This window comes from Lepisma saccharinum, chromosome 25, assembly GCF_977018435.1.
Source record: "Lepisma saccharinum chromosome 25, izLepSacc3.1, whole genome shotgun sequence".
Taxonomy (NCBI): domain Eukaryota; kingdom Metazoa; phylum Arthropoda; class Insecta; order Zygentoma; family Lepismatidae; genus Lepisma; species Lepisma saccharinum.
The window spans coordinates 35,966,762-35,992,964 of record NC_139253.1 but is presented as its reverse complement, the minus strand read 5'-3'; the positions used below and the strand labels follow the sequence as shown (position 1 = coordinate 35,992,964).

At 37.4% G+C, this 26,203-nt stretch overlaps 1 protein-coding gene across 2 annotated transcripts in view; it reads left to right on the top strand.

Moving 5' to 3' along the window:
* Nucleotides 1-17,708: 17,708 nt before the first annotated feature.
* LOC145979020 (transmembrane channel-like protein 7) overlaps nt 17,709-26,203 on the top strand; it is a 44,917-nt gene continuing 36,422 nt past the window's right edge. Inside the window, exon 1 of one of the 2 annotated variants that reach the window (XM_083112089.1) lies at nt 17,709-17,869. Coding sequence is in view for 1 of the 2 variants with exons in the window: in XM_083112088.1 (XP_082968214.1) it covers nt 18,395-18,477 (83 nt within the window). In the remaining variant the exon portion in view is untranslated. Of the gene's footprint in view, nt 17,870-18,363; nt 18,478-26,203 lie in introns of those variants that run through there. The other variant, XM_083112088.1, reaches the window with a different exon arrangement.

Genomic DNA, 26,203 nt, shown 5'->3' with positions numbered 1-26,203 from the left:
AAAACGACTGAACAATTTTTCGTTACTTCACAACACATTTTATTCTATATAGATAATAATCAATGTCAAGTGATGGTTAGGTTAGGCAGCCAGATCAGATATCTGTTCCAAAAAAGTATTTATAAATGTAATTTGCGATTTTCCTGTGGTGTAGGACAACTAATAAAATCCTCATTGAAAATTTTCACTACGAATTGAAGACAAATTGCACGGAATATGACTTCAATCATAGAGTGGAAGTGCAAAAGTGGCTTGAAAGTAAAAAACTCTCCATTTCAATGGAAAAATCAAATATTTACAATTTTTAGTAAAAAAGGAACACCTCCAATAGTTCACTCAATGTCCCGAAAAACAAGAATTCCCATTACATCCAGAGTAAAATATTTAGGTGTCATCTTGGATGAAAAACTAACTTGGAAGGACCAAATTAAAGCAATACAAGTCAAATCAGAAAAAGTGTTTAATTTGTTCAAAGCAATAGCAAATACTCAGTGGGGATGTCATCCTCGAGTTATGCTTTTATTTTACAAGAATTATTTTCGGCCTATGATAGATTATTCTCTACTGGCAATGTGTAACTTGACAGAAGGAAAGTTGAATTCCATTGATGTCATACAGAGGAAATTCTTGAGAAGATGTTTAGGCGTTATGAACAGCACTCCAAACGTAGTAGTATACATGGAAGCGGGTGAATGTTCCATTTCATGTAGACAGAAGATGTTAGCAGCAAATATGCTCTTCAAAGTGAAATCATATCGTGAGCATCCTTTCAACAATGTACTAACAAATATGATACACTTATATGAAACGGGAAAAATAACAAACAGAAAATCTGCTATGTGGATAGAATTGTATAATTCGTTTTGCCAAGAATACCAGGATGTTCTACAGATGTATTCACGGCCTGTTTTTTCATTAGATTATCCTCAACAGTCTCTGGATAATATTCATTTCCCTCGTTATTCGCACATATCGGAATATTTTACTCAATGGCCAAGTTTTTATTTCATATACACAGATGGATCTAAAAGTGAGTCAGGAGTTGGATGTGCAGTGTACGATCCACAACATAAAACAGACCTATTATTTCGTCTTCCACAAGACTGTTCAATATTTACAGCAGAATCTTACGCAATTTACCAAGCTTTAATATATGTCCAAAAATTAAATTTACAAAAGTTCTTAATACTTACTGACTCGCAAAGTGTATTACAGGCTCTTAAATCTTCTTACAAGAGTCTTTACAAATTATCCCCTTATATTATAAATTGCATACAATTAGTTCAAACAATACAAAAATCTGGAAAAACCATTGAGTTTTCTTGGATTAAAGCTCATAGTAATATTGCAGGTAATTCTCATGAAGATGAATGTGCAAAGAAAGCAGTGCGTCTTCCGAATATTACGAACTTATCATTATACTATACGGATCTTCTCCCTAGAGTAAAGAAGAAAATTCTGAATGAATGGTTTGATTGGTGTCGAAATGAACTTACAACAGTTGGAGAATCATACAGACCATTTGCTGAATTCAAAACACAAAAACCATGGTTTCATCATGTAAGTGCTACAAGAAATGTAATTGTATTAATTAATAGACTGAGAACGGGGCATTTGTACTAGGCAGCATTTATCCAAAATTGGAATAACGAACAGTAAGAAATGTGAATGTGGCTGGGAAAGTGCAGATGCACAACATATAATACTGGAATGCTCAAAATATAATAGAGAGAGAAATATCTTGTATAAAACTTTAAATAATCTAAAGGTTCAATTTCCAACAAATTTGTTAAGTTTAGTTGTTAATCCAGATGTGAGAATTGGGTATAGTTTGTTATCATTTTTAAGGAAGTGTAACATACAATTTTAAAAGGCGAAGTGTTCTTAAAAAAAAAATCTAATATCTGTAAAATAGGGGGGATGGACTGATAATATTAATGTAAAACAATTGTGTACATTTTATATGTGTATTGTTATGGACAAAAAACGGCATAAAAGCTGTTAGGTTCCAAATAAAGGAATGAATGAATGAATCAATCATAGAGTACCGGCTTGAACATAGGGTGCGTTCCGAAAGTCGTAACGAAACGAACGCATTCAACAACGAATATAACTGGGCTCGTGAATCTTTATCTTACAGACTTATGGTACAGTGTCTTGAATAACGTAGTGTCGAAAACTTGTTCCCGAGACAATGACAACATAGATGGCAATGCGATCAGCACAGCTGCCAAATTTCATATGAAAGTAATTCGGCTAGTTTTTGGAGTGTAATCATGGGCGTAGTTTGAGCTCTTGCTTTGGGCGGGCAGACTCTGGGGGAAGCATATGATGTACGTACCTGAGGGTTATTGAATATCCCCTAGTTTATAAGGGGTCCGAAGGTCTTCCCCCGGAAATTGAAAAAAAAAAAAAAAAACAACAACTTAAAGACACTGAGTTTTAGGCCTTTTAGATTTGAAAATTTTACATTTCCTCGCTTAAGTAAACAAATATTAATTAGTATATTGGTTGTCAGTTTTATAAGAAGCAAAACAGTACGATTATTGCATTTTGCATTTCATTATTTTTTTATTGATACACTACTCGTATTACATTTAAAAAGTTACGGAACAATAGTTAGCTTCAGAAATGTTAGAAAAATTAAATTGAAAAGTTATTTTGATGCCTCAGCAGTAACTGTTGAGTCAACACAAAACCATATTACGTTTTTCTTTCTTCAAACTGTACAAATCAATCAAATCGTCTAAGACCCGCTATTGCAGAGTAATTACCGCACATGCCATTATGCCAAACGTAAAGATTTGCGGTATGGCATCATAACAAAAATGTAGTAACTGAACTTAATCATGTGTTATTTATTAGTCTTCTTTAAGTTGGGGGGCAGGCCTCTCCTGGCCCCTCCAGAACTCCGCCTAAGAATATAATGTGTAGATTTGTTAGTCTTGAAAGGCGGTACGTGAAATGATTCATTCATTCATTCATTCATTGTTTTCTGCCTAATTGGCAGGTTTTTCACTGCAATCTCCAGCTTTCCCTGTTCTCTGCCTTACGCTTCGTAATAGCATACGACCCAGTTAATTTAATATCATCCATAAGCTGATATCTCTTTCTTCCACGGACTTTTCTTCCTTCAACCATTCCCTCCAAGGCATCTCTTAGCAGGCAGTTTCTTCTTAGACAGTGTCCTAACCAGTTTCTTTTCCTCTTCTTGATGGTCTCCAGTATAGATCTTTTTTCACCAACTCTTTTCAGTACGGCTTCGTTTCTTACCTTGTCCGTCCATTTTACACGCTCCATTTTTCGCCATGTCCTCATTTCAAAAGCTTCGAGTCGTTTCTCTTCATTTCTTCTCAACGTCCAGGTTTCTGCACCATATAGTGCTACACTCCACACAAAACATTTCACTAATCTCTTCCTTAGACCTATGTCCATGGGTCCACAAAAAACATTTTTTCTTCTATTGAAAGCTTCTTTTGCTATTGCGATTCTCATTTTCACTTCTTGGTTGCAGCTCATGTCACTGCTTATAGTGCATCCGAGGTACTTGAAGCTATCCACTTGCTGGATTCTTTCACTGTTTGCTCTCACATTAATATTCCTTGGTTTCCGTCCTATAACCATTGCCTTTGTCTTCTTTACATTAATCTTCATCCCATACTGCTCACAGCTGCTGTTTAACTCTTCTAACATACTATTTATGGTTATTTCATCCTCAGCGAGTGGAGTGATTTGCAGTCACGAGATGGCATTAATTTGGAAAGAAAAGTAAAATAAATTTAATAAATAAATAGCATGCGTAACACAAAAACAAACATCGCAAATGTGATTCCAGACGTCAGGTGTTGGATTGTGTACCAGAGTTTATTTTTCTATGTTATTAGAATATAAATAGTATCCAGAGAGATATTTTATACCGAGGGGACAAACCACAAGTGTCGCTTGGAAGCGAGCCGTTGGTAATCGATGCAGCCTTTCGAACCGTAGGGACACAAGCTCTTTCCTTAAGGAGATTTTAGATCAACGCTACACGCGACAAACGATACGGGGATTTCACACCAAAGCGACACGGGTCCTTCTGTCCAAGGCAACTTTCATACCGAAGCGACACGAGACACATGTCACTTGGAAACGAGCCGATCAAGAGCAACATTTCACATCGTAGCAGCATGACAGGCAGCACAGGCTAGCGTTCTGTTCGTGAAACCCTCAAACGATAAGTGTCGCGTGCCGCTTGTCGCTTTGGTGCAAGCGAACAAGACACTCATTGCATCGCGCATGCGCGAACAACAAATCACAGCAACACGTTGCGAGCTATTGCGGAAAAGGACCCAGTATGAGCGACACGTGTGGCTTATCGTGTCGCCTAGATCATAGGCGTGCGCAGCTCATATGATTAGGGTGCAAAAGCATTGATGAAAGTTCAGTTGGGAATCCAACTCCAGTCGACCGTTTAGCAGTACCTAGTACTTAGTTGTTCTTATTTCTCTCCCTGGTGATTTATAATGCAGTACAGAAAAGAAATTATGAACGAAGCGAGCAAGAAAATTTTCAGATTCAAATTTTTGCAAACTGAAAACAGTATTGATTTAATATGGCACAAACATTTTCATGGAGCGCCATGGCAGAAGTACTATGGGATGAAGTCAAAGATTTTTGCCTGTGGTACGTGGATGATATATTGTGCTTCTTGAGAGATGTGGTGGAAGTTGCGAGATTTAAATTAATAGTTAAATTTAGTTACACAAAAAATATGGAGCACACTTTGACAAGTTACACGGAAAATTAACGTAATAGAATGGAGCTTTTAACTCTAAATGCAGACAATCAAATTATTACATATGAACATGAAATGACCTTTTATATAACATTACTCAAAAATATCAGACACGGAAGTTAGGTTCGGAGTTCCTGAGTCACTTTGCAAATCAATGAGACTTCGGCTTCTATGGTACGGCGTTGATACAAACAATACATGCGAACATGGACATGAACCAGCTGAAGAATACTCTACCCAGACTCTGCTACATCGTGGAATCGTCCATCTTTCCTGGATGCGGAAATTTGCACAAGGTTCTTTTGCGGCGAAAATATTCCTTTGAGGTCGACCTCGTAGAAGGGTGGTTGCGACGATATCGGGCGCTTTCACTTTCACAGGACGTCGCGTATCCCTTCTTCTCACAAACGTCGGCTGTACGTTCTCACGCGTCGGTCCGGAATCTGTCTTGTGTATCGGGCATCTATCAAGCGTCGTCCTGGAATCATCTTTCTCTCTCTCTCGGGTATCGGGCTTCTGTCAGGCGTCGATCTGGAATCATCCTTCTTGGCGTCGGGCGTTGGTTGGCTTCGCGGCATTGTGCGTTGCCGTCGGCTGGCTTTGCCGGATGGTGGTGACGCAGCGTCGTTGCGGGTTTCGGGGAAGGGCGACGGACCCCTTTCTTTATCGTTTTATCCGCCCATGGTTATGATAGTTCTTGCCTCATAAAAACAAATCACCGGGAATGGCTTCACAGGACAAAACACACACTGATCACTTCAGATGCGGTCACTTGCTGACGGTCCGCAAATAAAACAAAGTCCGCGAAAACAAAACAATAAATGTACGTGAGTCTAGCGTGGCGATGCTCTCTCTACAAAAATCCTGACAAACTGTGTGTCAAACTCGAAGTCCTGGAGATTTATATGAGATTCAAAAATGTCAGTTGAAAAGACGTTAAGATGGCTTGGCTTCGGTTTTTGGGCGAAGTGCAACAACATCGGCTCTACTGTCTCGAGGCGCGGTCAAAGTGCGTGTCTTCAGGTTGGTGCGGGGAATTAAGTTCTCGCCTGCCTGGCGCTTATCTGGGAATCTGTGGTCTGCCGTGCAGCTCTGATGAAAAGCAGCTTGCCCTCCCGCGGCGAATTCTCTGTTAGTCCTGACGAGAATAAGTCCATCTTTTCTCCATGACGAGCCGCTTCGGTTGCAAAAATGTCATGTTCTTTGCCGTGTTGACGGTTCGTGCTGTGACTCAGAAAACCTGTCTCCCAACTCCCGATGTCTTGCTCGAATATCAATTTTACCATGTATGCATTGGAAATATTCAGATTACATAAACCAAACTTCACACTTTACACAAGTCACAATATGATTAAATAAACAAAATGATAAATATCGAACCGTGATTTTATACGTCACTGGATACCGTGACATATATATATATATATATATATATATATATATATATATATATATATATATACATACATACATACATACATACAAACATACATTCATACATGGTAAAACTCATAATCAGATAGATCATATTCTCATTGATAAGAGAAGGCATACTAGTATAATTGACGTTCGTACACATAGAGGTGCTGACTGTGCCAGTGACATTCTAGTAGATTATGACATTCCTTATCAAACCATGGCTTACTTTTTCTTGGTTTATGGTATCCTATACTTTCTTTAGCTGCTGAGTCTATTGCATTACGTATGTGCTCCCAATTCTTATTTACATCTGTTTCATTTATATTTTTATCATCATTTAAATCCTGCAAAACATCAAATCTATTTGACAGTTTAATTTGGTAATCTTTCTTAATTCTTTCATCAGCAAATATTCCTGTATTAAATTTTAGAAATTTTAGATTTTGTTGCTTATGATTTATCACTGTGAGTTTTTCTCTTAATTTAGCAATTACTAAATAATGGACACTGGCACAGTCAGCACCTCTATGTGTACGAACGTCAATTATACTAGTATGCCTTCTCTTATCAATGAGAATATGATCTATCTGATTATGAGTTTTACCATGTGGAGAAGACAAGGTATATTTATGGATATCTTTATGTTTAAATGTGGTACTTTTCACAATTAAATTCTTTGAGGTTGCAAAAGTAATCAATCTTATACCATTATCATTACTTAATTCATGAAGACTTTCTTTACCAATCGTGGGTTTAAATGTCTCCTCTTTACCAATCTGTGCATTACAGTCTCCTAACAGAATTTTCATATCATACTGAGAAAGTTTATCAAAGACCTGTTCTAACTCTGTATAAAAATCATCTTTAGTATTATCATCTTTATCTTCCGTTGGTGCATGTATGTTTATTAAAATAATTTTACACCATATACCCTGTAAAACTGCATATGATATCCTATCATTAATAAATTCTACTGTTTTAAGAGCCGAGATAATTCTCTTATTTATGAAGAAGGCTGTTCCAAAATTATGATTTTCAGTACCACCATAGAAAAAAGTATAATTTTTAGTTTTATAATTCCCTTCTCCTGGCCACCTAACTTCCTGGACAGCTACTACATCTAATTTATACTTAACTATCTCATTAACTGTACACTGAAATGCTCCAGGCCGGTAAAGGCTCAGAACATTCCAGGTGCATACAGTGGCGAAGCGTAGAGTTGCTAGCAGGGTAGGCACAAAAGTGCGATAATTTCCAATAGTTGCTTGAATCTGTAAAACAAAAATAAAGGGGGGGGGGTATGTCATGTCATGGAGAGTGGTTCAATGTCTCTTCAGGCCGCTTCTTTACTTGTCAGTGGGGGACAGTTTCAAAAGCGTTGTTACCGGCCATCAGTACGATAATTATGTCTGTTAGACGTTATCCCTTCCCGCCCACCAGATGTCGTCGATCTAGATTTTTGTTCATTTCATTGTTATTTGTTTGTATTTTCTCAACCCCTGAGTGATTTATGCACACACCTCCAGAAATAACTAGCAATCATGAGACATCTCGAAAATCCAACGAATAGTGGTCGTGCCCTGTTGTCAATTCTTCACAACTTTTTTTTTCAAATTTATTTATTTATTTTGCAATTGGGGTGAAAAGGGGAAGAAGAACCCTATAATTTTCGGGTCAGTATGACGTTTGTGCCGTGAGCAGACGACAATTCCGCACTTTCAGCGACTGTCAGTTTGGTACGAACTACTGTTGCCAATTTAATTAGCAAGATTTGCTCGCACCGAGGAAAACACCATTGTTATCTGTTGTCTAACCAAAGGAATGGTTGTAGTTAATTCCACTCTTGGCTTTCCAGATAAATGAATGCTGACACCTGTATGTGCAAATAAATATACGTAATTTAAATTTTTAATATTTTCGTCTCATTTGTTCTGATCCGTTATTCGTGAAGATGAGAATGTATGGAGAATGAATTTTTGTTCTGCCCCTCGTGTGAGTAGAGACTTTTACTACATGATAATAGGATACATAGGATCCTTGTTTGGGATCCTTCTATGATGTCAACACGACAGGTTACTTGTAAGTTGTAACATATAAACAGGTTATATATAATAAATGTAGTTGCTTGAGAGAATAGAATCCCAATTTTTAGGCGCGATTTAGCTCTTTTCTGCTAATCCAATGGGACAACACTGGCCTGTTCCGCCAGACTTCAACCGGAATAATCCAATAGCACTGTTTGTCCTAAACCCCCCCCAAAAAAAAATTTCTTGAATTGTACTCTCAAAGCCCCTCTCCTCTTGTTATCTCTTCAGGGTAAAAGAAACGGCCTACCTCTTCGTTTGTGTCGGCTGCATAAAAAATGTCTGCTTGCAATATCTATTCGACGACAGTGTTAACGCATTAAATAACGTTTCAACAACTTTCAAATTTTTCATATTTTGCTGTCACACTTGCAAAGGAAAATAGAGTTGAAAACATTTTAGAAATTATCGTTATAAGAAGGAAGCATGAAAGAACAAAAGTGGGTCTTACCTTACCGATAATTCACTCAATTAAGAACTCAATTGTTCTTGCATTTCAGTCCAGCACTTTTTTGCATAAATCTGATCGCTACACACGACACGAATCACAAACAAAGCTCTACCGCAGGGCTGTTTCAGTCTTATGGGAGATTGGTTGACCGTAGTTAGTATTCTGTGTTTCTACTGTTCCTCGCGAACCGGCTGAAGTCAAAGTCGTGTCCATATTCACGAACCTTTTCTTCTACTAAATTTTATTGCGAGAATGAGAGTAGAATACGTGTAATATTTACAAATAGTACCAGGAATGTACGTATTCTACAACTCTTTCATTTACACAATATTTAGTTTCTAATTTGGATAAGTAGCTTCATCCGGCCGACCAGTCTGTTTACATTTTGAAATTGTATCGTCTGATTCTTGTCATTAGAATATTATTTTGGGGATGCGGCAAGTGTTGCCTAATGTAGTTAATGAAATCGTAATTTAACATTGTATGAAATCACTGCGTAATACGTATCAAAGCTTTTTTCAAAAAGTGATAAAGAAGTATCGCCAAACGCGAACCAAATTTCGTTCATTTAATCTCTGTGGTACAGGCTTGCATTCAGTATCGAAATCGAACTTTCTGATTGTAATTGTGTATCATTTGTTGTTTAAAATAAAAACTCAGGAATTTTAATGAAATGGTAATAATATTATATACTGTTCTGTAAGGGCCAAGTTCCACGTGTATAACTTATTCTGTGATGTTATGCTTCTACAATAACTTATTTTTTAATTCCTCTCGTATTTTCTTGCTTGAATGGTTTAGGTGGACCAGGTTTGGTTCTCCTACTTTTATAATTATACACACGCGCGGAAATAATCAGATAATTAAACCTAATGATCCTATCCTACTTATGTTATGATTCTGGTAATTATGTCTATGCTCTACCGGCACGAACCTCGAGCTCCGACCGAGCCACGCTCCCTTGTAGCATCCTGAGCAGGAGGCAAGTTTTCACAGGCAGGAAACAAGCGAAGGAATCCCCCGTTCACGATAAAAATAAATAATTCTATTTCCAGTGAAAGTAAAACTACTTTGTAAATATAGGGCGTAACTAGCATTTTAATTTACATAATTTGATATGAAGACTTACTTTACAAATATAAGTTTTTTTAGACTTTCTGTTTACGCTATGGTGTTGGGTGAATCGACAAGACCATCAGCACTCTGACCAGAAAACGAAGTCAGAACTACAGTACTCCGTAATTTTCAATTTCCCTTAAGCCCCCTGCACACGGGGACAGTACTGGCGGCTAGAAGTGTCAGCCAGTGAAATGACCGGACAGTAGGCTTACACACGAGGACAGTAATGGTTTCCATTAGTGGCAGGCAGTAGCCAGTTTTTTTGTGTGGACGTGGTGAGTGCAACAGTCAGAGGATGTGTGAGAACATGGAGGAGGTTGATGAAGAGTTCGAGGAAGCTGTTGATCAGGCTGTAAGTGATATTGTACATTGTTTAAGTGAAGAGCTTCAAGAAATAATAACCAAAAAGAGGGCGTGCTGGGTTAAAGACTGGGTGTGTCGTAGAGATCAGCTGGGAGCTTCGACTACAATACTGCGGGAATTTGCCGAGAAGGATCCTCTGGAATACAAGAGAATTATGAGAATGAGTGTGGGGCAATTTAACGAACTGTGTAATTTTATTGAACATAAAATATCAAAAACAGATACGCTAATGAGATACGCAGTTCCTGCCCGTCCAAAGCTAGAGGTTGGCTTACGATTTTTACCTACTGGTGACAGTTACCAAACTCTAGCAATCATGTTTCGAATACCAGCCAACGCCATTTCTAGTTTTATGCCAGAAGTACTTACAGCAATAACGACAAGCATTACAAGAACATATGAAGGTAAGATCTCACAATTATTGCTTGCTAACTTGTTAATTTATAGTATAGGGTAGTAGAAAAATCAAGACTGGGCCTGTATCTTGTATCATTTAATAAACATTTGTAAAAAGAGTAACAAATTCTTAATAAGACTGGTGAGTTGAAAGTAAATAAGTGCAGAAATTTGCATATATTTTAGGGGTTGTCACTCTCAACAACTATGCTAACCATAAAAGAGGTGATTCAAAAAATATATCAATTTTCTTTAGTACAATTTATTATTAAATGTAATGTTAATTATAATGATTTGTAAAGTACACAAAACAAAATTTGTTTGTCAGGTAATGTCATTTCAATGTAAATGTCTGTAAACAAAATCTCCTTCAGCTATAAATTCGTTTTGAATACTATCGTCGTCATCAGAATTACCGACAGAATTCCTCATGGGAAGGTCCCTCAACTGAGCTGCAACATATTTTTAAAATATGTCAACCTCGTCGGGCTGGAATTTGTTTGAAGTTGACGGTCGACTCTCAGTTATTTTTTGTAATTTTGCAATCGCACTCTCAACTTTAGATAAGTTGCTTACACGCCGTTTTTTGGTATTAGGTGTGTGAAAAGTAGGCACAACTGGGGGTTGTGATGAGTTCTCTTCAATCGGTTTGTCGACATTCTGTTCACTGTCAATAGTTTGATTTTCAGATTCGCCAATTTCTTCATCCATCCCATCATCTTTAGCGCTGGTAGCTGGTGTAACCTGAAATTAAAAGACAGCCAATAATTTACCGAACTCACAACTCTCTATGTTTGTGTAAATGTGTTTGTACGCACTTGCAAATTTTAGTTTGTAACTAATATTTCTTTTTTAGGTTCCGCAAACATCGAAGGAATGGGTGGAAATACAATAAAATTTTGAAACGAAATGGCATTTTCCTTTATGTTGTGGTGCTATTGACGGAAAGCATGTGGCCATAAAACGTCCGCCTGAGAGTTGCTCTGAGTTTTACAACTACAAAGGAGGTTACAGCGTTATACTTTTGGCATTGGTAGATGCTGATTGTAAATTTCTGTACATAGATGTGGGAACCAATGGAAGAGCCAATGACGCAAGTGTATTCCGGTTGTCCTCGCTTAAATCAGCTATAGACAATAGTAAGCTAATTTTTCCTAATGACTACTTCATTTTGGGGGATGACGCGTTCCCTTTGTCACCGAACTTAATGAAGCCCTTTTTGAAAAGAAATTTGACATTATACTTTTGGCATTGGTAGATGCTGATTGTAAATTTCTATACATAGATGTGGGAACCAATGGAAGAGCCAATGACGCAAGTGTATTCCGGTTGTCCTCGCTTAAATCAGCTATAGACAATAGTAAGCTAAATTTTCCTAATGACTACTTTATTTTGGGGGATGACGCGTTCCCTTTGTCACCGAACTTAATGAAGCCCTTTTTGAAAAAAAAATTGAAATTATTGGAATGTATATTCAACTATCGTTTATCGCGTGCACGCAGAGTGGTGGAAAACGCATTTGGTATAATGGCAGCAAGATTTAGAACCTTTGGAAAAGAAATCGAAGTTGATTTAGAAACTGTAGATCTGATTGTACAATGCACATGTACTCTCCACAACTGGTTACGAACAACGTCACCAGCAACGTGCTTTGAAAGAGTAGGGGTTGACCATGAAGACATTGACACAGGAGTTTTTCACCCCTGCCAGTGGCATTCCAATGGGACAGAACTATCGTCATTGAGAGGAGCTCGCTCGACAAACACATATTCGAAAAGAGCTTCGGAAACAAGGAAGAAACTGGCGGAGTACTTCAGCGGAGAAGGACGAGTGTCTTGGCAGATTAAGGCTATTGGCATGTAATCAGCGGCACACCAAATGTACTTAGGCCCTACTTTGTTATTGACGAACTCTGTAAAAATCAAATGTTCTTAATATCTTACTAGTGTTATTGTTCAGTAAATCACAAAATTAGTTTAAAATGTTAATAGTTGATAACACTAACAAGATTGCAAAAATGTTTTAAAACACAATGGGTCCGTAGTCTTTTGATATAGTCTAGTATCTTATTAAATTACATATTCAGCTGATTGTTTTTTTTAAAATAGTTGTTATTATCCTTTTTCTCCTTATGTTTATAAATATGTTTGTTGATTCTGTTTCTATTTTGGCAACTAAGAAATTATATGACCTAACCTCTAGACAGGTGACAATTAATTGAATACCTATTTACCCTGGCAGACAGTTATGACCTAACATACTCTTACGTAAGGACAAACAAATCAAACTTACCAAATTCGATGTTGACTTCCTCGTGATGACTACATCTCTCAAGAAACTGTCGGCTGCAGTGAACCATGGTAGTTTCGGTACGTAGACGTCGTCAGTGCCCGCTCCACTTGCTTTTGATTCACTCACTTTCAGGAGTTCACCTCTGTACGTGGCCTTTATATCCTTTATACGGGCTCTCAAAAACTCAAGTCGGGAACTGCGACCCTTAGTCCTATTATTTCACCCTTTAACTTTATCATTGAACTCTCCCTATTTTCCTTGTTGGCATAATCAGAATGACGAACGTTCCATAGTAGTTCGTAGTTTATGTAAGTTTCTAAAAATGTACCGATATTGTTCGCACTCCATTTTACACTAACAGTTGGTTTTGTCTTCGCTTCTTCAGATTTTGAACACATTTCCGGAGTTAAATTTCGCAACGAAAGTAAATACGAAAGTAATCACAAAAGTAGTTCTTCCCTCAACAGAGTGTATCGCTCTACTGGCGGCCAGTACCTTTAAAGACACGTCCAATAATGGCTGCCTCTATGTCACGTGACCCTGTTACTGGCTCTCTGGCGTCCACTAAACTCAAACATGTTTGAGTTTGGTGGCCGCCAGTAGCCTACTGGAAAACTTAAGTTTCGTACAAAATGTGGAGAATGTACAATTGAAATAGAAATCTCTCTGCACGAACACAGGCTAATGTTTATATAAAATGCTGGTACATCACAAATTTCCAACCCTGGCGGAAATTCAGTGTTGCTGATATTCTGTTCGTGCTAGAGGGTAACACCGCGAGGCCGGCCTCTCGAGCACGTTATAAGCATACGTACAGTACTCGTAAGATTAGGCTACCCGCATATACGACCGTACGACTACAGCGCCTTGAATAACGTAGTGTGGAAAACGACCCAAGATACTGGTTCCCCAGACGGATGAGAAGCATAGATGGCAGTGCGATCAATGTCGTTGCTAATTTTCTTATGAAAGTAATGCGGCTTTGTTAGTTTTTGGAATATATTATGTAGATTTGTTTGTCTTGAAAGGCGGTACGTGAATTGATGGAAACAGTTATATTTGTGGAGTGATTTGCAGTCACGGTATGGAATTAATTTGCTAAGAAAAGTAAAATAAAATTAATAAATAAATAGCATGCGTAACACAAGAAGAAACATCGCAATGGGATTCCGGACGTCAGGTCTTGGACTGCGTATTAGAGTTTATTTTTCTATGTTATTAGAATATAAATAGTATCCTGAGAGATATTTTATACCGAGGTGACAAACCACAAGTGTCGCTTGGAAGCGAGCCGTTGGTAATCGATGCAGCCTTTCGAACCGTAGGGACACAATAGCTCTGACTGCACCGTTTCCTCAAGGAGATTTCATACCAAAGCGACACATGTTGCTTGGAAAGGAGCCAATCAAGAGTAACATTTCACATCGTATCGGCATGACGGGAAGCACAGGCCAGCGTTCGGTTGGTGAAACCCTCAAGCGATAAGTGTCGCGTGCCGCTTGTCGCTTTGGTGCGCAATCTCACTAAAGCAAGACACTCATTGCATCGCGTATGTGCGAACAACAAACCACGGCAACATGTTGCAAGCTATTGAGGAAATGGCCCAGTTTGAGCGACGCAGAAGCGACAAAGCGACACGTGTGGCTTATCGTGTCGCCTAGATCTGTTGTTGTAATGTGCGGTTTATCCTGTCGCCTATCTGTTGTTCGCAAGCAACGCTTGCTAATAGACTGAAGGCACCATGTCGCTTGTCACTTAGTTGGGAACACCCCCTGTAGCGCGTCGCTTCGGTCTGAACACCCTTCCTTTAAGGAGCTTTCCGACCAAAGTAACAAGTATCACGCGAATACGCCATATGAACGTGTCGTTTGCTGTTTGGACCCTCATGTGCAATGAATGCTATTTTACAGTCTGGAAGTGTGTGTCACTAGTGTGACAGTGTGAACATCCCGTGTCGCTTGTCCCATTGGTTTGAAAGTTTCCTTACACTCATGTCGATGGCACTAAGAAAGTTTTGTGGGGTTCCCCTTGTCGTTTCATGCAATCATCATTATCATCATCGACGCGATTAGTTTAAAGCGGAAGAAAGAGACAGTAAATATCAAAAATACAAATGCTTCAGTGTGTATATCTTTAAAAGAAATGATGATGATGATGATAATAATAATGAACCTAATTCATACACAAAAATTTAGTTGCCAAGAGCATTCCACGCGTATTTTTTCTCCCGTATTATTAACGAAAGTATGACGATAACAGGACGTGGTCGACTGTGTAGAATGTTCGTTAATATCTTCGCGACCACTGTACCAAATATCATAGCAATTATCACATTCATAGAAATGCTTCATGTAAAAGAATCAGACGTTGCAGCGAAAACTCCATTTACTTCCATTATAACCAGTCGAACACCAAGCACCGGGGTCAACACCAGCGCCTCTAGCGGATCATTTTCGAGTGGAACCAGCCAGAGAGCGCAGAACACTGCCGTTTCCCACACTACGTTATTCAAGGCGCTGTAGTACGACGGAATATGAAGAGAAGAGGCCCCAGCAAATGTGCCTCACTCCGTGGAAAGTTCGTATACTGGACAGGGTTATATTTTTTTTGTAATTATCATAAATGAAAATTCCTAACTCTTGCATTGAATTACATATGTTTTGAAGAAATAAGTAAAGACACCTTTAAAAGAGTAATGGTGTGGGTAGGGCCGGCCTCCTGGCCTCATAGGACGCTTCGCCACTGAGTGCATATATACCTGAGAACAATTGTTTGTTCCCTATCTCATGTTGAAACCAAAAGCCACACAAATATTGTCGCCTTTTCCGAAGACACTTCCTTCACACCATTGAATTCAATGTTATTATTTTCAAAACCGGAAGTACAGTCCCCGCCACCGCCAAGGAAGCACAGAAATGCAAACATCCGGTGAATAGCGCCCATAAGCAGACGAATACGATGCAGCTGTGCCGACACCAGCGCCTCTAGCGGTATCATATTCGAGTGGATCCAGTCAGAGAGCCCAGAAGGCGCTGTACTTATGGGACCTATGGGACACTCTAGGCGAAAGCGCAGGCGCAGCGTTTGGTTGAGCACAGGCAGGCTTTTAGAGAAAGTTTCCGTGGTTTCCACATGGCGTCCAGCGGAGTGAATGTCCTTATGACAAAAATAAACTCTACTGCGGACACTGTTACCCATTTTAATCACATTCTAAGAACAGTTAAGGCATACTCATCTTGTGCATGTTGCTTCATATCGCTCTCTCTTAAAATTATAATACATTTTCCGATCTAATGCAATTTGAATCCATCAAGAACGCGCATTGTCTGAAGGCAGCAGACGATTCTCACCGAACAATCCAACTTCCTGGCCCGTACGTTTGGTGAATCTCGTTCTTGCACGAAACGCACGGAATGGGACTTTTGGGACAGCATAATGAACCTCACGGAAGCACTTGTGAGACAGCCAGTTACCATAACTAGTTTAACGTGTTAAACTCGTGCAACTTTCGGAACGGGCGCATAATAATCTAATAATATAGGTTAAATTTAGGGGTGTGCGGAACAGAATTTTTTGGGTCGGGACGAAATATTCGCCATTTCCCGACAAAGTCGGAAAATTTTCGGAAAGGGAAATAAGTTCCAAACATTTACAATGCAGAAAACGTTGAGAATTATCGACTTTTTAAAATGTTCAATCGACATATCCCGAGAAGACGGGAATTCATTTCCCGAAGTCGCGATCGGGACGGGAATTATTTTTTCGATTCCGGTCCCGACTTTTCGAGATCCCGCATACGCCTAGATAAATTAAATCAATAGCGTGCCCAAGGGAGGTTGGTTGGGGTCAAAAACAACCAGCAATCAACAATAGAGAACGTCAAATAAATCACATACTCTCTGGTCAAATTCAGGAAAAGAAAGCAAAAATACAAGAATGACCACTGTAAAAGTAAGGAAAGAAAGAAAGAAGACATAACATTCCCTAACCAAAAACGTATTCTTTTCAAATATATTGTACAGTGGGATCCACTAGTATTACCGTGCAAATTGTCCATGACTATTTTCATTAATTTTTTTCTCTTACATCCTATGTGTTTTTTAGCGATGGATTTTTATGCTTTCAGGTACAGAAGTTGTCAACAGCTTGTTTTGAGTTTTCTTTTAATTCTTGAAGCTCTTATTGGGTCAAATAAAGTGCACGAACATGGTGATGGACAATTTGCACGGTGATACTTGTAGATCCCACTGTACAGTGTACACAAGAATGTTGTAATAAACAAATTGTAGCCACTCTATGATATTTCGATTTCCACTTTGTCAAGAAAAAAACAACTAATTAGCTACATTTTGCAAAGCATCTGATTTTTATCTTGATTTTCTTACCAGTGGAATAGACATTTGCACCTTGGTTTATCTTTAAAAAATGAATCGATGCTGATAACAGTATGAAGTGCGTAATACCGAATTATACATGAACCATAATTATGTCTCTTACGTCAGTATACTTGTTTATCAAATCCAACTAGAAATGATAAGGGGAGTGGCATGCAAAGAATTACGGATCCAGGAATTTCTTGCAAGCTGAAGATCATTGTAGTGTAGTATGGATATAAAATCCAAAATATCTTTATTGATATAATTTAATAATATGAACAAATAGGTCTAAATTTCGGAGTTAGGGTCAAGGACCGTAAAGAAAGCAAAGAAGGACGCATCAAGATGTTTTACTTTCAGCGATAATATATGACGTCAGTAGCAAAAATTAAACGATTTGATTGGTTCTTGGGTGGATATGGCAGATGACAGAAAAGTACATCTGTGTTGATGTAGATTTCGATGTATGTGGGTGTGTTGCTGATATTATTATGCTGGAACATGGATATATTTATTCAAGTATGAATACATTGAACACAGCTTGAATTCATTTGGTTACGATAAGAATCTGAAGGGGAAAAAATATATACAGGTGAGAAGTTGTATGCTTCTGTTATTCGTTATGAATGTCTGGTTTGACGTTTGGGCATGTATATGTTGAATTGTTGATGTTCGATATATACTTACCGGTTATATACATTGCGATGTATTCTTGATAGAAGTTTTACTTATTTCTTGGGAACGTGTTTTAAGTAGATTTTTACTAACATAGGATATATCTGGAATAAGTTAACGGTTATGATTGGAACTGTAATGGTATTTTTTTGTTCTTTTACGCCGCTTTCTGCCACTTTAGGCCAACCATAACGATGAAAATTAGTGATGAGTAGATGAAATTGATGAAAGTACAATCATGAAGAACACCCATGCCCAGGCCGGGACTCGAACACGGAAACAATGGTGGGGACTGTAAAGGAGAGAGAGAAGGGATTGTATGGTCACAGATGTAGCTGTAATAAATAAACCCCTATTTTCTCTGCCCTATGCAACCGTAGTTGTAGATGGACGTCGCCCTGGTCGCCAAGGCAAAGGGTCACCAAAATGAGAAAAAATTGCAATGGAGCCCCGTGAAAATATTGGGGCTGAGGAAAAAATATTTTTTAAAAATTTTCTTGCTTTGTTCGCAGTACAACTCTTTATGTAAGTCACATCAAGTTACAATGCTTATTACTTAGAAACAAATGTTATATGTAGTTTACCAAGTAATGGTTATTATCATGTGCAGGGCGTTTTAAATATCGAAAGCATTCAAATTCAGAAATGCACTGGGAAAATAGTACCCACAAGCAAAATTGCTTGTTAAGTATGAATTTTCAATTGGCCCAAGTTCCTTTTGTTTTATTGCGATTTCATCAATTAGAAATGCAATGTTAACATGGTTAAACGTAGGACTTTTAGCGATTACTTAAGATTTTGCTCAATATATTCTTCCTTAGTTAGCTCAGGCAGGCCAGGTTTGGTTCTCTTAGCATTAAAATAAAGTTCCTAAATGCATTCTACTAAGGTTCAGATTTACATTAATTCCCACTAGTCTACAATACTTAGAGTCCGTTGTCAACAGAAAATTTATTGTCCTTTGGAAGCACTAATGATTGCGTAAGGTAATTCTTAAGTAATTTTTTTCAACATAAATATTTTTTTTTTCGAAATCCAAACAGTGTTCATGACTTTAAGGAAGGTTTAAATTTTGTGTCTCAATGATTGCTAAAATTCTACGATAATTAGTCTTCCTGCTAGGAGAATTTGATAAAAATTTAGTATCCGCCAAACGTCTGAAATTCCTTTATTTTCTTGTTTTTCACATTGGTACTCACGTATTCTGCATTGCTAAGGATTGTTAAAGGTGGGATTTGTTTTTTGTTTTTTCACGACAATAGTATCAATTTTCCACATATCGAGTAATTATTGTCCGTTGGTTTTTCGGTTGCGTTACACTCAATATGGTGGGCAAATCTTGACTAGCGTTGTATATGATCAGTGGTGTGCAGTGTTTCCAACCTTCTTCACTGAAAAATACCTACTTTCGTGTTACTGATTTTGTATTTTTTCCGGGTTCGAAAACACCACAAACCATGCACAGATAGCCCCACAAACAATGCACGTAGCCCCACAAACCATTCATAAATAGCCCCACGAACCATGCATGGCAAGGTTAGGTTAGGCATAGTTAAAATTATCATCTTGAAAATTATGTTATTGCAAATCAACGGCATGCTTGGAAACACTGACCGGGGGTTACATCATCGAACGCACGCAACATTTGGTTCACGTAGTAGAAGGACATAGAGCAACACCTTTCGTGCATTGGAGAGACATTAATCTTGCAAAATACATGTTTTACCGGCAAAATAAATTAAGTGATGGGAAAAAACACTTCCACGACCTTTCAAAAGTGTACGGAAAGTCAGTTCGGTAAGTACTTTCTGCCGTAAAATTGAAGAAATACGTTTTGCGGATACTAAAATTTTACCGAGAATTTAAAAAAAAAATCATAAAACAATCGGAACCGTTACCTAAATAGTAATGCATTTTAAATTACCCAGCAGAACACAGAAGTAAATGACGCCAAATGTACATTTGGAACTTTTTATCGCAGAATAATAGTTATATCTTAGTACAGGTAAGATGTTGAAAGGGTGTGATAGTCCACATACTTTAATTGTAAACATTCTGTTACAATCTACAATTTTTTCAGTATGCAATGTTAATTGGGCATTATCTATTGTGTAGTGCTTTTACTTTTACCTATTCTAACACAGTTAGGTATTATTTCTGATACGCACAAGAATTGATTTCAGGATATGAAAGTTTTATAGCCTCAAAACAAGAGATTGGCTGGCACTAGCATCATATGCCAGAAATGTAAGTTTAAGGCTGATCGAACCTTAATTTTCATATATGATATATGAATTTGGAAGGGATGCTGTACAGAATCGGAACTTCAGACTTTTCAGGATGGAATTTCATAATGTGAATAAGAACAAATCAACACACACTAAGGGAGATTTTATACCAAAGCCACAAATGGTACATGTTGCATGTCACTGAGGATTCACCAATCAAATTCAGACTTATACAGCCTGTCATGCAACTACGGTGTGATAGGTTTGTTTCCAAGTGGCATGCATCATATCGCACTCGCACACTTCAGTGTGAAATTCTCTAACACAATAGCGATATATGATATTCTTCAACCATATTGCATTTTGATTGTTCTATTAATTAAGTTTTTGGTGACATCAGTGAGATTGATCAAAGTTCTTGAAGTAACAATTGGGTTTTCATTATACATTAGAAAATGTCATGTTTGTATTGTGCTGCTGTTTCAATAAGCACATAAACATTTATTCATATTTGCACAGGTGCGAATTACTCACTTTAGTAAACAATAAGTACCGTATTTATATTTTATGAAATACTTATTGTTTACATAAACATTATTCATTAGTTTCAAGGAACCCCATCTTTTCAGATCTGATTGGAAAACCAAGATATTTCTGATTTTGAAACAAAGGCCTCAAAGTGAGATATAACCTAAAACATTTTCAAAATACTATTTATGTGCTGCTTGTTGAAATTGTTGATCAGCACCAAATAGTGAAACAGTGTATTCATATATGAAGAATTATCCAGAAATGTGATTTACACATGACACTTTAGTTTCAAAACTGAATTTTATATTGTACACTCGAAACCTTTAACCTGACGTTGTCAGTTCTTTTAACTATGAAAATACTGATCCAAAATGTATTTTATTGCAATTGTAGGCCATTTTTTGAAACCAATATTCTGTAGGTGCACTCAAGACTGCTTTGGATATCGATTGTCCAACTTAACAGTGACAAGGCTAAAATTAATTCTAGAAGAAGTAAACAGCTTACTCTTCTTATTGATATATAGTATTGGAAACTCTTGATTATTCAAAGTAAAATATTATGCAAGGGAAAGCTGGATTAATTTAAAGATTGTGGCAATTTGTAATTTCCTGTGGCTAGTTATTATGAAAATGCAACATTATATTCTCATTTAGCTATTTTGCACATTCTAGAAACTTAATTGCATTGTAGTAGTCTATAATTGTAATTTATTTTTATGGCAGTTCTGGTTAAAAATTGGAACATGAAAATCTCATGAAATTTATCTGTGCTTAGCTTCCATTCAAATATTCTCACATTATTGTCAGGAATTAGCTGTCACACCTTTAGGTCTCTTTAAACATGAACGCAAATTATGAATAAATGCAATCAGTGCATCATATTTATTATAACAATTAGTCCCTTCAGCAATAGAATTATTTTTTCCATGGGATGGGTTTTATGTGGAACATAGGTTGTGAAAACATGATTGTGTTATGACATGATTTCAGGCAGTCGTCAACTCCATGCAGCATTTCAATTCGCAACAAAATAGTGTAAGAATATGGAGGTAAGAGGGTTTGAGAAGTTGTTGCATGTGTAATTTATTAGAGGAAATATATTGCTTGATGTGTATTAATGTACTGCATGTCCAGATAGTAAATGCTCGGTGGCTGTGGCGATATCTGGAACTAACGATGGCATGAGAAATTATTTGCAACAAGTAACAATGCCACTTCACATTTACAATATGTGAGTTTTGTCACATTAATGTAGATGGGAGAGAATGTGTTGCCACAGAACTCTAGTTCTGAGTTGTAGACTTTAAGTCTATTTCAGCTTGTAAAAATAAACTAGTGTATGCTAACAAAGTTTGCAAGATTGCCGACGACTGTTAAGACAAAATTTTAAGTTAGTTTGTTGGAGTGATAAAGTGGGAAAGTGTTAAAACCTGGCTCAGTTGTCTGAAGATCGCAGGTACTAATCTCTTTAGAGCCAATTATTTTTTTTTATTAAGTAGAATTAGTGTATTGTTAACATTTATAAGAAGCAAAATACGATCAATCTAATTCCTTGTCGATAGCACTTACGATGTGTTTTTCATGTAGTTTCTCCAATACTAAATTATTTCTAACAGGAGGCAATAGGGTGGACAGAGAGATATTGGTGAAAATCTTAACCCTTTGAGGCCCACCCTGTGAGGTAAAATATGAGTTGATTGTTTTAAATAAAATAGAATAACAATGACAACCCATATACCCAGTGGCATAGTAACATATTGCGAGGTCTTGGGTGAGATGAGAATACGAGTCCCTAACCTGTTTTTAAATTTGAAATCTCAATTTGACTATACAAAATCTTCAGAGATATGTCAGCAAATTATCATCTATATATATAAAAATGTATATATGTGTGTTTGTTCAGCAATAACTCTCGAACGCCTGGAGCGATTTCAACCAAACTTGGTACATGTATCACTTGCAATCTCGAAAGAAATACTGTGGGGGTAAGACACCCCTGGCACCTCTAGGCATGGGGGTGGGAAGGGTGTGACATGTAAAAATAATCGAAAACTACCTATATTAGTGTGGAGTCCATAGTTTTCGGGGTCACTAAGGTGAATAGTGACACTCCCAATGCCGTTCAACTCCAAGTTAATTTTACACTATAGTTACAATTCATTATTTTCCTGTTTAATAGAAGATTGGGATAAATAAATACCTGGGCAATACCGGGAATCAGCTAGTATTAATATAAGTTATTGAAGAAAATTATAATTAATAATATTACTCACCCTAAAAATGTCTTTCTTTGTTTTCCGGGAGCTGAAATATGAAGCTGTAGGAAGGAAGTAAGAATTGCTTATTAATCCATTATTATCCATTGCCTTCTTGAGTTGCAAACAACCCAAGCATTTAAGTGCCTTGCACTTGCTTCATGCCAGTTCGAGGTGCTTTATTGTTATCATATTAAAATCGGGAGTGCAAGGTAGAGCGAAAGAAGAAAGGGCAAGACAAATTGCTTTTTATTCGAGAATTGAATAAATGAGGAAAAATGTCCACAGAAGCTATTGTGAATTTTTGCGAAAATGTTACACATGAGAAATATGACAATAATTTTTAATTTTTCCAGGACCCCTTAGGCTTAGAGCCTGTATGTTATGCCCCTGATTTGACATATTATAACGTTTAACTAGAATTTAAAGCCAGATAAAAACAGAATGTTTTCATTTTATTTCCTACAAAATTTAGCCTTTTCCATCTTTTTTCCCTTCACTTCTATTTAATACATATCAACCCCATGAGACAGAGGCCCCGAGCAGTCGCTCACTTTGCCCACCCCTTGATACACCACTGAATATACCTCCTTTACAACTTCTTGGGCACCCTGCTGCAAGAGAACCAAGGATGATGTCATACTGCTGAGAAAACCTTCGTGTTCAGTGTGTGAATTGTGGGCTCAGACAGATCATGAGGCTTGCCAATCATAGAACTGCGCATGCTCAGCTTGCAGTCTTCTTGGGGAGACTGTTGAATCATACACAACATGGGCCATCCTATCTGTGACCGAATTCTAAATGTCCACGTTGACAATATGTAGAGTTAATAAGAAAACATTATGTTTCGTAGTTTCGAGGAACACTAATTTACTTATTATGAATAGCAGATAGGATAGTACAATATAGTGTCAACACATGGGTAGGAGCATATAAGCAATAAATCAAGAAGGATGGCGTAGCCCGGTAACTATGATACCTGCTCACCACATGAAGGGTCCACTTTTCGATTCTACCCCATAGCACTGCTTGTTTTTTTAAGGATAGAATGCCAACTAATGCAAGCCTGTTAAAAATTTTATTGCATATTTGATGACAAATGCATTTATTTTTAATAGAAATTGCAAGTAGTTTTGAAAGTGCTCAATACAAAACTACTTTAATAAAGTTGAAGCCATAAAATGAAAACATGAATAAAATAAATGTAAATGTAGATAGTGTATTTTTGAAATCTAGTGTTTGCATAGAATTGATGTAACTATATTATTTTCTTGTGCATCATGGGTTTACTGATGAAGCTATGCTATTAAATCTTGCCTCTAAATCCATAAACAGATGCATACGTTAATGTTGTAATTGCTAGTAGCCTCATGGCAAGTTGTCATTTCATAAGTTGATGTCTCTTGCAATTTTCATTTATATTTCTTCAGTTTCTATTAAAATAATAAATGATTTATGTTGTTTTATATCTTCAAAAATTATGTAGTTTTAGGCATTGTATACATGCAGTGAGCGAATAAGATATCGAATTTGTATCACTGCACTCATCATTCCCTATCCACATACATACATTTCTTAAAAATTGAAAGAATATCATCACATCACCCCCACTGAGCTCCCCACCTGACAACCACAACCCTTGCTTACAAAATTACTAGCCTCTCCACTGCATGGAGGTTTCAATTGTGGATCCACGTGATTGAACCAAGGTGTGACGTCATATAGTCATATATATCGTGGATGCTACACGTTGAGGCAGAGACCAAACTTCCACGACCCTTTGGGTAACATCCCATTGCAGAGCGATCAAGGAACTAACTTCCTGTGTGTGAATTCTATACCAGGCAAAATGGGCTTTTCTGTGCATGATCCCTACTTCCCTACACTTCCCTTAAATACGTAAACTTGCATTTATTGTCGAATATCATATAAAGTCATATAATAGTTTTTTTACAGAAGCCTAAGTGGACAAATGAAATGCTTTGTGAACGTGACGTTGTGGTAAAGTCAGTACGATAACTTCCCAACATACCAATGGTCCTGGGTTCGCCTCTCGTCAAAGGCAGTTTTTTTTTTTACAGTGCAGTGTCAACTAGTGTATACCTAGGATGGAATTTAATTTCACATATCGGCACGACTGTTATTTTTTAATGAAAATGTAATGGGTTTGAAAGTAACTATTCGATATTGAACTTCTTACAAAATGTGGAAAGGCATGTGAACGAGACATACAGTTCTTGCTTTGCATATCACGCAAGATCAAGGATCATTTTAGCAGCCACGTTAAAAATTCGAGCTTTTATTGCAAATATTGGTTGAGTTATGAATAGAATTTCAATTTTTAAAACAAAAAGTAGCTAAGAACATATTAGTTTATATAAGTCAACCTAATTAGTCCAGATCTTAACATTATAATTGTGTTGTAAAATCTGTAGCTGTATATAAGAATCCGACTGGGTTCTGAGCCTGTGTATAGGATCGGTAGCAACCCACCATTGTGAGGAAATTGGGGAGCTACGAGTGAGTAATGTAACCCGGTTTCGGAAATCTCCTATAACGGCTGATGGTTAAATGTGCTGACCTCATGTCACCCCATTAACGGTTGAAGGTCTCCACACTTCTATGTAGAATTGTGGGAGGAAGACTGGCAGTCAGGAGATAGGCCAAGGCCCTTCGAGGCTGTTGTGCCATGGGTTATTTATTATTTATTTATTTAAGAAGAAAAATCTAAGGTGCTTTTCGAAATTCGCAGGTGAAATCTTGGATTGAAAATGCATGTGGTATGCACTTCCCGCATCCCATCATCCCATGTATTCGAGAATCTGTAGTTGCAGATTTAAAAAAAATCACTGTCTAAATGCGGATTCAAACACACACATGTTGGTGCCTCGTTGGCAACTAAAAAAAAAAATAATTCTGTAACTGAGCTCGAACATTCATCCTTCAGAGCGTGAAGCCGTAACTGAGCTCGAACATTCATCCTTCAGAGCGTGAAGCCGTAACACTAACCACTCACACCTACACCTTCTATTGGTAGGTATTTATTTACTTATCATGTAAGTTTTTGAATTGTTTCACTACTGGCAACGTGAATTTGTTCTAGCTTATTTTCTTTCAGACGTAGTTGTTTTTCCAGACCGATACATTTTTTTACCTTTTTGCCACCCATGGAGATCCCTATGGAATACATTATTGGGACGTAACTCTCAGAAAAGAGAATATCTTAGTTTCAAAA